Source organism: Amblyomma americanum, chromosome 3 (genome assembly GCF_052857255.1).
Source record: "Amblyomma americanum isolate KBUSLIRL-KWMA chromosome 3, ASM5285725v1, whole genome shotgun sequence".
Classification (NCBI taxonomy): Eukaryota; Metazoa; Arthropoda; class Arachnida; order Ixodida; family Ixodidae; genus Amblyomma; species Amblyomma americanum.
Genome location: NC_135499.1, coordinates 63,657,328 through 63,672,697, shown reverse-complemented (window position 1 = coordinate 63,672,697; position 15,370 = coordinate 63,657,328). Strand labels below are relative to the sequence as shown.

Here is a 15,370-nt window from a genome sequence, read left to right as displayed (position 1 = left end):
CGGTCGAGGCTGGCGAGTCAGGAGAGTCGCTCCCGCGTGGAAGCTGAAGCAGGATGCCGATGAACTGCACCAAGCAGACAAATGAGTTAGCTTGCATGGTTGAAGAGCTGCCGTGCCCTCCACGGTTCCTCATAAACTTTTACTGATGCCAAATAAAGCTAAGATGATTTTCAGTCTTCAAAAGTTGAAGTCGAAGTTGAAGTTTCTTACTCTTCATCGAAAGCGGACATCGAGAGGAAAAAGCTCCTAGGAGCTTGACGGGTTCTCAAGCCCTGAAGTGTACGTTAGCACTCAAACAATATACAACTTTTGTCCGTAAAGCATCGAGACTGACTTATTTTCTTCTCTTGAAATGATCCCCAAAACAATTGTTGGTGCTTGTGTGTAGCGCTATTTTTGGGCTAACCTCAGCTATTTATGTTAGTTTCTGTGGCAGGCGCAAGATGGAACTACATGTAGAAAAATACGTTGTCACTACTCGTCTGCGCATTCTACTGTGGTGAATGTGGAGAGATGGACGGCCACCACGAGCAGTGTGTAAACATAAAATTCTCTGTGAAGCTTGGCAAGACAGTCATACAGACGTATGGGCTCCTTCGTGACGCATACGGCAACAAGACATTAACGCGGGCGTGAGTTTTCGAGTATCACGAGAGGTTCGTTTCGGGGAGAACGTCGGTGGAAGACGACACAAGGCAGGGACACCCTTCAACCTCACGGAATGAAAACAACGTGGCTGGGATCAGGGAAATCATACGGGAAGACCGCACCATTACAGTCCGCGTGCTATCAGATGCTCTAGACATTAGTAAGGCAACTTGGCAACAGGTTTTGCGCAAAAACTAGGGGAAACAAAAGATGAATGCCAGACTTGTGCCGCACTCCCTCACACAGGACCAGAAGGACACGCGGGCATCAATCAGCGCTGATTTGCTCTCCGAGGCAGAGAAGGATGCTGCGTTCGTCGACAGCATCATTGCTGAAGACGAAACATGGTGTCTTCAATACGATCCTCAAACACAGGCAGAGCGCCCAATGGCGGTCCACAAGCTCTCCGGAGTCGAGAAAGGTGCGGCGACAGAAGACTAAACAAAGACGATGCTGATAGTTTTTTTTTTTTTTGATGCCAGAGGTCATACAAAACGAGTTCGTCCCACAAGGGCAGAAGGTGAATCAGGAGTTTTATATCCGCGTGCTCCAACACATCCGTGATGCACTGCGACGCCGTCGCCCCTGACTTAAGGGCATCTGGACAATGGAGCCTTTTCTACGATAACGCAAGGCCGCATACTTCTCTCAGCATGACAAAATTTCTCGCCAAGCACAGCATTACTGCACTTCCCCATCCGCCACACTCGCCTGACCTCTCCCCTTGAGATTTTTTTCCTGTTTCCTCATGTGTAGAGAGCGCTTAAAGGTCGCTGGTTGAGGAGGGTGGAGGTCATTGAAAACGCCATGACAAAGGCGCTGACAACCCTACCAAAAGAGGAATTTTTCAACGGTTTCCAAGACCTCAAGAATTATCAGAAGCTGCATATAGACTGCAAGGGAGACTATTTCGAAGGGGTGCTGTACACATGATTTCAATGCTATAAACGATTTTTAAAAGACTCAGTCTCGGAGCTTTACGGACAAAGGTTGTATACACATAAAGAAAATTTAAGACACCGCGCAAGGGACACAGTAGCACATTAATACGGGAACACAAAGTTTCCTGCGAAAATTGAGCATAAAAAGTAACTTGATTGGCGACTAAGGAGCACAGCGTTAATCTTATCATATTGTGACAAATCAGGATATCTAAATTAATAGCGGAATGTGATAACAGCATGCCATATACATTTAAAAGACCAAAAATGGAAGTGTGTGATCAAAAGAAGCAAAATTCAGCACTTTAAATTTCTCAACATATCAAGTGACCATACACTTATGAACAAAGATAAGATTGGCTAGAAGGGGAAACGCTCAGCCGACCATCTGTGATATCAGTGAGAAGGGAAGGGAGTCTACGTCTTCGCTTCTGCAAACCATAGTTCGAGGTGTAATGACGCAAAACTGCTTTGTGCAATGTAAAGGGCAGACTTTCGTAGTTTAGAAGTCGAGTAATGTTGGAAAATATGTTATTTCTTAATTCATGCTTGTAACAATATACTAACCATAAACAATAAAGATGTTACACTTTCGACTGGTTAGTGAGATAAAGAGCTCAAAGGTGGGATGATCCCAAGGCAAATTATAAATTATCGTGACGACTTTCTTTTGCAAGATGTGGAGCTTTTGAAGATTTTTTGAGTGGTATTTCCCCATGCGAGGTGACAGTAATATGACTGAGAGATAAATAGGGAGTTAAACAATACAAGTTTAATGCCACTTTGAAGAAGGCTACTGCGGCGCAAAAGTAGACGAGCCACCTTCAAGCCTATGAAATCTACATGTTTGTCCCAAAGAGGTTTTTTTCTATACCCGACACCGAGGGTTTTGGAAGCTGGCATCACTTTAATTTGATCAGAAGCATAGGTTGTAAGGCGATCAAGGCTCAAAATTTTAACCTTAGGACGCGAAAACATAGCTTGTGTTTTAGAGAAATTAATCAATAATGCATTGAAATTTTATCAGGGCTCAAGAATCGAAAGTGTTGGGTTTGCTTCTTGGATGAGCTCAGTAGGGTCTCTACCACCAAAAGAATGCCGGTGTCATCTGCATACTTGACGAAAAATGCGTTCTCATTTATATTTATAACATCATTAATGTACAGATTAAACAAGAACAGGACCAGCATGTTACATCGTGGTACACCACGAGTAATTTGTGATGTACATGAATGGTAGCCATTCACATCCACATACCTGGTTTGCTTAGGAAAGATAGAAACGTATGAGGTTGTGGGCATGACCTCTAATACCATATCTAGAAACTTTTGAAACAAGAATATCCTTGTGTAAGCAGTAAATCGCTTTCATAAAGTCCCCAAAAAGAGACAGTACGAAATTTTTGGCCTCAAATTTGTGTAAAATGAACTCTTTTTGAGCCAGCAGTACCGTGTCTGTCGAAAAATGTTTCTTGGAGCCATGTTGAGCACTTGTAATAATATTGTGCTTATCATCAAAACGTGATAGCCGTGTTAAAATATTTTTTCCGGACCTTTAGAAACAAGCGCCAAAATGATATAGGCCAGCAGTTACTGATATTATTTTTATCGCCTTTTTTTAAGGGATAACTTTCGCGATTGGCATCGAAGCAGCCAAAATCGCCGAAGTCAAATAGACTAAACATATGGGCCAGAATTCGGGCAATCACTTAAATTTCAAATTGATTAGGTCGCCTTGCAAAACCGGTTGCATCACATGCTGTATGTTTGAGGGCATGGAAGACAGAGATTACTTCTACAGTGGTAACAGGCTCAAGAAAAAGAGTGGAACTATGTGTAAAATCTATAAAATGGGTGGCATGACTGTCGTAGTCAGTGCCAGGGATTTCAAGAAAAAAGGCATTAAAAGCGTTTGCTAGTGTCCGACGTGTAGTTTCAACGCCAGCAATATTTATGCTGTCTGGAACTCTTATTTCCGTTACGGGACATAATATGCCTGTTAAATGTTTTCAAAGTATGGCCGCTGCTGCGCTCAAACATACTCGCTTAGTAACTGGTTTAGTAAAGAACATTGTAAAGATCAGCGGTTTAAAATTTAGTTTCGAAGTCCGGTTGTTGGATACCAATTTAATCTACCTCTGTTTTCTGGGTGTTAGCAAAGTCCAATCGGTAAGTCGCAGTGGCATAACTGTGGCGTCAATGCTTTTCAATGAATATGTATTAGTGCGATGGCCTTTTAATATTGCTACTTTCGGGGTTAGTGGCGGTGCGGAGAGTTCTGTGAGCCTTCTACAAGGCTCGTTTTGAGCAAAAGGGTTTTGCGCATCTCACCGGCATCAGAGGGAACCACCAGTGTTCTCTATAACACTGCTCAGGTCATGTGCGGCGCCCTCTTGTTAAACAAACTTAGACAGTGGGCGTAAGCTGCCTTTAATTTGTTTGATGCAATCGCAAAGGTGCCAATATTCAGCGGTAATATAGCTTATACTTTTTTTAGCCTTTGCTTCACGGTAGGAGTGATCGCTCTCAATGCGTCATATGCAAGTGCAGACAAATGTAGCTGAAAGATCGCTGGTGTCTTCGAACTTCATTCACACGTCGCCAACCGGAAACTTGTGGCTAAAGGCCGCACAAAGCAACAGTACTACTCGGGCGGCCGTGCGTATATACACCAAGATTTGTAACGCTTGCTACAGCAGAATAAAGGGCAGAAATTGCAAGGTGTGTTCCGATTATTTCTGCCGTATCGTGCCGTGCAGTGTATATAGCATCCAGATAATAAAGTAAGCGTTACTACTATCGTACCATACACTGGTAAGGTTTGCACAAGCGGCAGAGGCTTGAATGCACGCTCTGAATATTATTTTCTTACCTTGCCGCTAAGCAGTGTACGCTGCAGGCACAAGTTCAATTCTAACCAGCCACTGATGGTTTATATATACGATATTTCTGGAATCTGATAATTGCGCGTTGCATGCTCAGATTCCTTAAATAATCGCGCAACAGATGCTGGGAGAGTCTCTACAAAGAAAGAAAAGCGCCCTCTGTGTAGAGAACAAAAATGTTTATTTTCTATGTACAGCGAAGTGACGAACAGTAAAAAACAAAGCCTAGGAGAGAATACCAAAAGGTTTTCATTCATAAATAGCTTCATTTGACAGCTGTCATAGTGCAACAAAGAAGCCACACACCCAATCTCCCAGTCGCGATGCATGCTTTCAGCTGAGTGCAGCGCATGTGAAAATTTTGAATAATATGGCTTGTTGGGGTGCAAAATAAAGTCAGTCAAAGAATTACATTGCCACAGGAACATATCATGCGATAAAAACGGTCGATGCTATCTGCAGAATAATGACAAAAAAGAAAATGTGCTTGAAGTATTGAAAGTTATTGATCAATTTTTTTTTATAAATGGACCACTAGCTGGCTGCTTGTATTACTTAACCGCTCTTTTATTAGATGACTTATAATAAATGAGTCTAAATTATGCACTAAAACTCATGTTTACAATACAATGCTTGGTGCTAAAAGCAAATATTTGACTGAAATCTTTTTCGCACTTCAAAAGTGGTTATAAATAGGCTTAGCGTACGCATTTTGTGGAAAGAAGGAAAATAAATTTCTATTGCGGCACAAATAGTTCCATGAAACAAAGCTTGAAGTTTCTGACTACATCCTCAGCCCCTCATGAACTCAACATGCGAATATATAAGAAAAACGAGTCTTCTTGTTATAGCTTTGAATATCGCAATATGAGTAACCAAATCCCAGCTACCTTTTCGACGGCACTCACGTAACGTTCATAGGGATGCATAGTAACCGCTTAATAACTTCTGGTGGTGCTTTGTGAAATATTTTGAGATCGGCAGATTTATTTTTCATAAAAGATTTCAAATTATTCGTGCCCTGCACTGACATGAAAGGTGCACCAGGGAAGGAAACCATGGGCTGCAGCGCCTAAACGGCTGCACTTTCGTCCTGTTGCAAAATGACAGCGCTGAGCAGCGAAAACCAAGTATCGCTAATTTGGAAAAATATTTTACACACCTCGTACAATATCATGTAGAAAAGGGCACATAGCCCTTCTGCAATTATTTAGTCACTCTTTGCTAATACAAGAATCATGAAAATATTTAGAGCGCTGAAAGGCATAAAAACAATACTGGAACTAAAGAACCGCAAAGTTCAACAAACATGCTTGTGTTAATAAGCTGCAGACGCTCCGACACTAATGTTGGCCACTGAGCCAGTACTTCGCGAACTGACGTCATACCTTACCATTAATGAGCCGCTAGAACGTATTCCTGTAAGTTCTTTAATATTCACTTTAAGTCAGATTACGTTTGTTTATAAAGGTACGGAAGCGTTTCTGTCATTTCTTGCCGATATTTGTATTTACGCTTAAAAACTACAATATTCGTAGTATGCACCACCTCGTGCATCATTTATAATTTTATAACAGCCTCATATATTTTGGTTCTTTAGCAATTTCATCTATGACTGCTCCCATCAAATTGAATACACCAGCGTAGGCACACATTTTCACACAAGTTTCGCCTAACCCTCAAGTGCAGCATGTAGGCACCATGGATAGTGTAAATACATATTCGTGGCTTTACTAAAGTACAGGCCTGTATGACTGCTGCATGATCTGCAGGCAACTTAAAGCTATACGCACGTAACATTCGTGCGCACCACCATCCTGACCTCTGACACAGTGCGACATTTTCGCTTCGACACTCAAAACATGGAGCTTTAAGCACGCCCATAGAAGGACCAGATATGCAGCGCTCTACCCGTGTTTATATAATCTTCCACTCGTATTCAAAAACATTAGCAAAACAGCTTGAGAGAAGAGAGTCTACTTTCCGTGTCGCGTTGCCTGTTTTCAAACCACGTATGCTAACTCCTTCCTCACTGCTACAAGGTCATCAAACGGTAGCTTCAAAGGTGCGCACCACAGCGTTAACGTTCAGCCGTTCCGCCCCGCAATGAGCAGTGGGCGCGCAGTCTGTCTGCCTAAATCATTTTTCATGCATGCGTGCGCATACTAGTTCTGACGAAAGCGATGCGAGCCACTTGGTCGCTCTTCATTTCTTTAAGGCGTTTCGCTTTCTCCTGCCGTACTGGCCATCGGCGAAGGCGTACGCCGGGTATCCGAGCTGCGCCTGCGACAGCGACTCGTACGGGGCCGGTTGCACGAGGTAGGCCGGTGCTGCGGCGTACGAGAGCACGTGACCCGACGCCGAGGCTCGCCCCACGACCGGCGGGACCACGACAGGGTCTGCGTTGAAGATGGCGTTCGCGCTGCGACCGGGCGCCGTGCCCGGTTCGTTGGTCGTCACGGTGACGTGGAATCCCGTGGAGTCGGCCACGTAGTGGACTCGGCGGTAGAGCCCGTTGGCGTCCGTGTACCCGTAAGAGCCGGTCTTTATGTTGTTGGAGTCGCTTTCCTCCTTGTGGAACTGTTTGTTGCCGTACTCGTCAACCGTGTCGTAGCCAAAAGAGTAAGGCAAGGGAGGCTGCGAAGAGACGAGAGGGGGGTTGACTGCTAGCGAGAGATATGCAGGACGAACTGTAACATACTAGCAATAATTAACGGCAAATGCATTAAGCGCGCTGAAAAGAAGAGAAATGAAATGAAAAGAAGAGAAACTTTGAGAAAATGGTGCATTCATTTGATCTTTTACCTAATCTTGTGCCTAGGGAGGCTGCCAGAAAGGCTTCCGCTACGACCTACTCTTAAAGCATGACACATCAACCCATATTTTGCCCTCTTGAAACCTCTTTTTTTGAATGGCATTGTAATGCTGGAAATTTAATTTTTTTTAAATTATCACAAAATGCTGGAGCCCAGAGCTAAAGGCACAGAAGTCCGAATGAGACGGCTCTGGGAACACGCAATGATACAAAATACAGGGATACGTTAATGCATGGCTAATGGAATTCAAAAGCGATAAAGTGTACTGATGGCCAAGGAACTGAAACATAGCGTTCCAGAATTTCCAAATACATAACGAGACATTCTAAGGGCATCAGGGCTGCTTTGGCCAAAGAGCGCCCTGGCACAAGGTGTTCGGTCCACATAACATGAGATCAGGTACACTTTTTGCAATCATTTTACCCCTAAAGTAGCCGAGCACCAGGCCAGAGGAAAGCTTGTACCTCTTGGAAAGCGGTCTGTAACTGGCGGCACTAGGAATCGAACCCCGGCCCTGCCGCATACAACGTCGATTCTCAAGCCACTATGCCGCCGCTGCAATGCTGTGCATACAATTAATGCCGTGGCCCTGTTACATGCAATTGATTGACTCTAGCCTTACAAGCCCAGACAGGCGAATTTCTTTTTTGCTTTAATGCATTTTTTTCCTTCGATAGGCGAGACCGAAAGGTGAATGAAAGACAGGCCCATATGAAAACTTTCTGTATTTAGACCCTGCAACCATAATTAACCATAACTTCAATGCTTCCATATAGTACTTTTAGCGAAGCTACTGAAAATCGCAATTGGCAGGACACCATTACAGAAGGAGCTTGTGAGAGCCTTCGTTGCGTACTGACTGCTCAATATTTAGTTTATAATTGCACTCATTTGTGTGTTTGTTTGAATTTACATTTTGGCCATTGGGTTCACCTAAACCACACTATAAGAGCTTTATAATCCTTCAATCTTAAGCGTTCCACTACGAAGCCAATGGAATTCTCATTCGTTAATATTGAAGAATGTGTGCTTTACACGTCGCAATAGCACGCACGCACGCACACATACAGAGGGAAAAACTCTTACTGGTGCTCATTAGAAAGCTGTATATCAATACGCTGCTCGCTTAAAAGGGTGAAAATGAAAATGCTTTATTTGGTCCTGGCCATGACTTACCAGGCTATGCGCGTCAGTTGGCACGGGAGCGGTATTTCGAACACCATTGGCTCACGCAGCGCATGTTGCCGCTTCGCAGGTGTGTAAAACTTTTCGCTTTACTCTGAGCAAAGTTATGACCTTCTTGGAATTGCTCCAGTGCGAACAAGTGCTTTGTGAAATTGTCTGGAGATTGTTTCTCTAAGGCGATGCTCATATTGCGCTCTGGTGACGTAGAAACTTATCCGGGGCCTAATACACGTAGTACTGAAGCATTACTTCAGATACAACATTTGCCCGCCAATCCTTCGGAGCAGATGGAAGTACTTTTTTGCCTGTAAAAGAACCTCCATGCACGACGTGTACAAACCGCTAAGTGTCAGGCCGAGTTGGTCAACGACGTTAAGGCGTTAAGGTTGATTAAAAGAACATTGAGACCAGAATCCAGGATAGATTAGACATTAAGCTTCAAGAAAAAACAAAGGGAGTAGACCATCTCGCTGATGAAGTTGCCGGAATTCAAGTGTCGCCACCAGTCCGAACAACTCGGCTCGACTCTCTACGACTGCGCTTTGACGTAGTTGAAGACACACCACGACGCAATAACCTTAATTTCCACGGCGTTGCCGATTCACGCGAATAATCAGAAAAGTTCGAGTCGAACACAAGGGCAGCGCGGACCGAAGTATTTGACAGCCTGCCCAACGCAGCAATCGAATGCGCTCATCGCATAGGTCACTACACGCCCGATAAGTTTGAAAAGTACGTTTTGCGCAATAAGACAAAGGACGAAACACATACGACAAGTACAGTGCGTCCTTTGTATTATTGCGCAAGTACGTACTTTTCAAACTATGAACCAGCTTGCCCAAACGAAATTACTAAATGTCCGATAAGTGTCGCCCAACTATTGTTAAATTCGCCAGCATGAAAACAAAAGACAAAGTACGTTCCGCACGTGCAAAGTTGGAAGAAAACGAAATTTCAATTTCCGAACATTTTTCTGCCGCCACACACCACGCCCCGCTGAAAACTCATGGAGCATGCTAAAAGTCAGCCCTAACCTTGCCTTTTGTACTAAAGATACACCATACTAATGAACAAAAACAGTTCATCCATGACCCGGCAACAGACAACATCAGCGTGAATGATTCGCACGCAGCACGAGATAGCGACCAGCATGTTGATTACGAACGCATCCTAAGTTACGGAAACTCGAGGGAAAGTGGACGAGGCACGTCCCACGTATCAGTTCTTTTTTTTTTTTCTAGTATTCAAAGCATTATGAATAAACGCGCTTACATAACATTTGTCTGAGATCCTTGCAATACCAACCGTTTAGTGCTTTCCGAAACGTGGCTACATTCACAGGTTCAAGATCAGGAGAATTTTCAAACTGTTCAACGTTTTTCACTCTATTGTTGCAGCCGAACAATGCGACCTGGAGGCTGCGGACTCTTAGCCATTACTAAATATTTCCCATTCCAGTGTATTCACACCAATACCGACCTAGAAACGGTTTTGGCCATCATCGAACTAAGCCACGAGGTGATAATAATTGGCCATCGTTAACCCCTTCACACTCATTAACTTCGTAAATTAGTTACATAATACCATTAACATCGTGACATCTCATCATCCAATATTACCTATATTTCAGGTTGACGATTTCAACCTATCTCATTTAGTATGGGACGCTGAACCTGCAACTGTACACCCTTTTCGTCGTTAGCCGATGAATTGTAAGACACGTGCTCTATTTTCTCGTTTCCACAAATTGTTATGCAGCCTACAAGAACTATGAAATCCGTTTCAAATACGCTGGGCCTTTCATTAACATCGCGGCCTGACCTTGTTTCTCACAACACGTACTTACCTGGCTCGAGTGACCTCTCAGCACTTTCATTCAACATAAATAACTTGCATCCAAAAATCGTTAAAAAACTCAAACCGTTCTGAATTTACGCGAAAGCAATATTGGCGCTCAATTATCCATCTTTCCTGACGTCTTTCTAACAGAGTTTGGCTGCCGTTGTGTTCAGTACCACTGAAATATATTTGCAGCTAAAATTGCGGAACTAATAAACAAATACATCCAACTTCATACCCTCGAATGCAGCCAAAACCCCTCGTGATATAACATGTCTCAAGAGTTTGTCTAATAAAAAAAGCGTCTCTACAAATCAGCCAAACGTTGTTTTAGCGTACGCCAGTTAACTAAGTTCAAACTGAAGGCCCATAAATATGTATCCGTAATTAAACTAGCCAAGGATAACAATACATTGCCATCTATACTACAAAGTGACATTCAAAAATTCCGCAGCGTCATTAACCCCAAGTCGAATATATAATAACCTTGATTGACAGTTTTTCCAATCTATTCCAACTAACGAATGTGCGTCTGTACTTACCGAAGTTTTCACGCAAACCTTTTATTCAACGATAGATATTACTCTCTAATCAACGGAGTACTATGATTACCGAGCAATGTGTCCTAACATCGTTGAAACAGCAGGCGTAGATTGAACAATTTCATCTCTATAGCAACCTTCCGTTCCTGGGCACGATCTAATAAGCGCGAATTTTTTGAAAAACACAAGCAGGTTATCCTTCCACTTTTCTCAATGTCGCTCGAGAAAGGTTCCCTGCCTTCTAAACTGAAGGTCGGGAAGGGGATAGCACTTTGTAAATCAGGTGACAAGCCTTCTCTATATAGCTTTTAAATAACGTTTCTTTAAGAAGAACTTCATCAGCCGCCTTCATGAACGCGATAAAGAAGACAGACAAAGAGTTGTTTTTGCAATAGGGGAACACGGCAGGTAGAAATTATGAGAACGTTTTTACTTCCTTGGACTTTTGTGCTGAGCACCTCAGGCGCACCTTACTCAATCGGAAAACCTCGCCGCGTGCCTGAAGCGAGGGGTTTTCTGAGCGTTACCGACGAGCGCTTCTGCAGTGTTTCTCTAACGACGCGCGTTAAAAAAAAAAAAGAAATTTCAAGATACGGCGCTCACTTTCTAAATTTCCTTTTCACGTTTGCGTCTTAACCCGTTGTGTCATGGCAGCGTAGGTAACGGTAATCGTTGTGTCTAATGTGGGGAGTCATTTGCCTCATAACGCGCAGCGCACGACGTGTTAAGGAAGGAATTTCAGAAATGGGAAAGAAATATACTCAAGCAAAACGACACCGCCCTTAAAGAGCGCGTGAACGCCACTGGCGAAAATTACAAGCCGTGAAAACTCAGAGAGCTCCTACCTGAGAATGGGTCGTTTCGTTATGGGGGGGGCTTGATAAGACCGCTAGAACTGAATTAGAAATTTAAGCTTCTCTCGAAGCTCGCAAACAGCTGGCATTAAAGGTGCGAAATGATGAAAGAGGAAAAAAGATCGACGCAGAACTCAGCATTCTGTTATTACGTCACGCTGTCGGTCAGCATTAGCTTTAATCGTGTTCGCGTGGCTTACAAGCTGGACCCAGAAACTAACCGGATAATACAACGTAGTTTTATTGCACAATCGGAGGTCTTTACAGCTTTAGGACAAATTTTATACCAAAAACCCCTGTGCTCATGGCCGCAAAGTGCACGGTTACCAAGGTAGTCATGTTCGGTAAAGGCTACCCTGATATTTTATCCAGTGTATGCGAAGAAGCCAACATTTCTTGCATCACTCTTGACCAATGATGCGGTGGGCACTATTTCCGCCTTTATTAGAGCTGAGGTTGCTTAAGGCCTGACATTCGTTTTACTCGGTGTATTTTGAATCAATGCAACGTATTGCCTGTGAGCATATTTAAACGCCAGACTATCTCCTGATTTCGTGATATATCCTAAGTGCGAAGAAGCGAAAGTAGCCCTTCACTCTTCGGTGGTATATAAATGGATAATGCTGCTGACATGCAAATCTCGCCTGATGGCAGCACAAGGCTTACAAGTGTTAATGCATGTCAGGAAACAAATATGCAGAAAAAGTGGCTACTCCTTTATTATGGCAAATTAGCCGTGCGAGAAAAGTTGTGTCCAAAAAAATTTAGAAAAGCGATACTTTTTAAGGCGCTAATCCAAACACCAATTACACAAAAAGTTGCTGCTCAGAAGGCGCACATTCCTGTGTGACAAGGCCCGGCAGCTAGAATGTATTTTGAGCGCAGAGCATTTACTTTTATTTATATAAAGTCCACATTCAATGTTCTAAAAAGCTTAATGGTTTGCGGCCCAAGGCAGCTGTATTAATACGCGGGTAGGCATCGCGTTCATTTAAGTTATCCGTTTTTCTTTTTCAGGTCATTTAGAATGTTAACTTGATGGCAATGGAGCGAGCTATGAACACGATTTATTAGTGGCAACATCAAGCGTCAGAAAGAGGGCAGAGCGGTTTGGAAAAGTAACGTGAGTTCATAATGTCGTATCTGGAATAAAAAGGGACTTGGCCAGTACATGCAATGCGTAGAGCAGGTAACCGTTAGTCTTGAATGTTTGGAATCTAAGGAAACATATATGACGCAGGGAGGGGGGGGGGGGGATTAAGGGGTTGGGGGCTCATGTGGTTAATATATGGTTAAGAAAGCGAGATAGAGCTGCCGCATGTGATTCAAAACGCTGATCAAGTACCGATGATATAGATCTTGGTACTTCCGTCGAAATAGCCTGGATGTGGCTGTTGATGATACTTCTTGAGATGGCTAAAAACATTCCGACACGCTAGAGATTTTCGAAAGATAATCTTTTCGTACACAGGGCGAGTGTTTGCTCCTACGCCAAAGCACAATTATTAGAACACCGTGCTCAGAAGGGCCGGTACCTTTATGCCGTGTGACCGTATGCACACGCAGCAATTGCCTTGAGTTCAGTTACATTTTGCACTAGTTCAGGGTGACTTGACACTTCGGAGTCATCATTTAAGGAATCTACAACTAAGACCGCTAGTGTCCGGTTTGCTATTTTGTTAGAAAAGGCACTTACGTAAACGGGTTCAGCTGCCGCTTCGTAGCCACCACCGCTATAACCTCCCTGCTGGTACTCCGGCTGCAGGTAGTTGTCGTCACCTTGTGCGGACACGGCTATGAATTCCAACAACGCCTGCGTAATAAGAATAGTACTCCACAGATGTGTCGGGCGTGCAACGTCGCTTCGTGAAATTTCATTGCCTTATATCATGACGTGCACTCTCGCTAGATAGGAGCCCACTCAAAAAGCCAGATGGTGAATATATTTCTGATGCCCTGAATAACTTAGATTGCTGGGTTCATTACAGCTGGCTTTAGCGTACGTTATTCTCCCTTGAAGAGGAATTCCACAACAAAAGAAAAGTAGAACACGCAGATACAGTCGATGAAAGCTGATTCCATCACTTTTGACCTCTGTCCAATTAAGAAAGCAGCTCTTAGATAATTCATGCGCAGTACTCTTGCTCATAGGGGCAAGCTATAGAATGAAATGAAGCTTTCGTTTTAGTGTGCTAAAAGCAAAGGTGACTGGTGCATGTCAACAAACACTCGCCAAGGTGAAATGAAATGTTTGTTGACTTGCAGAATTTTCTTTGCCAGACGGGTTTCCGTCGCACCCTGAAGTATAGAAACGTGAATTGTATTTCACAATCAGCCACACGCGAAAAAGATCTAACCAGGAACGGCCTTGCTAATATATTACAAGCAGGGCACGCTTTTCATCAAATACAATGTATTTAACTCCAAAGGGGACTGCAGCCTGGAATCCTGCAAAGGAAACAAGCACGAAAATTTTCTCAATTGTAGTACAGCAAAGCAGCGAATGGCGACTATGATTGCAAACCATTTTAACGGGCCATCTGATGCAGCGCTGAGCGTACTAAAGCGCGCCAAGGCTGCCTCAGTAGTGAGTAACTTCAATTCATTCAGGAAAGCACACAGTGAGCGATTATTCGCAATGAAGCGTGAAGTGTCCCGATATGTATTAATTATATTCCGTATTATTATCAGGAGTTTGGGCCATCGGATTTTTTCCCGCGCCCTCAAGAGAAGGCAAAAACAGATGATGACAGCTGCTCCTGAAGCAAGGGATGTGTTATTTCCTCTTCCATGGACGGTTCAAAATTTTCCAATATACGGGCATGTCTTCCACGCCCTTTGCAAGCTAGAGCTGATTTCTCAATTTTGGCTCGCGTGTATCGGTGGGCAGTTCTCTATAAATACACCGGGAATATAACCTCTGATATATGTTTAGGCTATAGGATGTGTATAGAAACAGCTCGCCGGCCAAAACATTGAGACTGTTCCCTAACTATCTGAAATGAACAATATAATCAGCTCCAATTATGACCTTCAAAATAAATTAAAACGATTGCACTGAGCTAAAATATTCAATTACCAAAAATGACAAACTTAGAATTGACGCTTTGAAACGTGAAATACGGTTGAAGTAAATTGATTGCGGCCAAAACTACTCACTTGAACGATGAGTATGGACAAGCTTCTTCTGAAGATTCCGCATTCGCTACTCCCAAGGGGCGCGAACAGCAGCGTAGACGAGCGCATGATGGCTCGAAAGAATCTCACAATGCGGGAGGCACGTCTTGTACGTCGGGTACAGTCCGCAGCTTCTGACGGTCGTGGAGGCGAGCGTAGGCGTGTTATATAATGTGCCGCGCACGGCGAAATGGAGCAGCCGCGTCAGCCGCAGATTCACGTGGCCGCACGTAAGCACGTTTCTTTTCTTTAGCCTGCGGACGATAAATCTTCCTTCCTCGCCGCTTCTCGTGAGTTGCTTTCTTTGGTCCGCGAATGCACGGACAGAGGAGGGAAGGACATTTTGGCACGTTCCTTGTTGGCAGGAGAAAAGTCGTTTCCGGCCCTCGTAGCTTTTTCGTGCAGTCTGCTGAACAGTTCCGTCCGGGCCACCCGAGGTGAAAATGAGCGTGAATCTAGCTTTTATCCCCCCCCCCCCCCCCGC

At 43.8% G+C, this 15,370-nt stretch overlaps 1 protein-coding gene across 1 annotated transcript; it reads right to left on the bottom strand.

Moving 5' to 3' along the window:
* Positions 1–4,634: 4,634 nt before the first annotated feature.
* On the bottom strand, positions 4,635–15,023 carry LOC144123013 (uncharacterized). The gene is made up of 3 exons (XM_077655941.1): positions 14,869–15,023; positions 13,406–13,522; positions 4,635–7,110 (listed from the first exon to the last, which is right to left on the bottom strand). The coding sequence occupies exons 1-3, from the start codon at positions 14,953–14,955 to the stop codon at positions 6,679–6,681; spliced, it is 636 nt and encodes a 211-aa protein (XP_077512067.1). The 5' UTR covers positions 14,956–15,023; the 3' UTR covers positions 4,635–6,678.
* Positions 15,024–15,370: the final 347 nt, after the last annotated feature.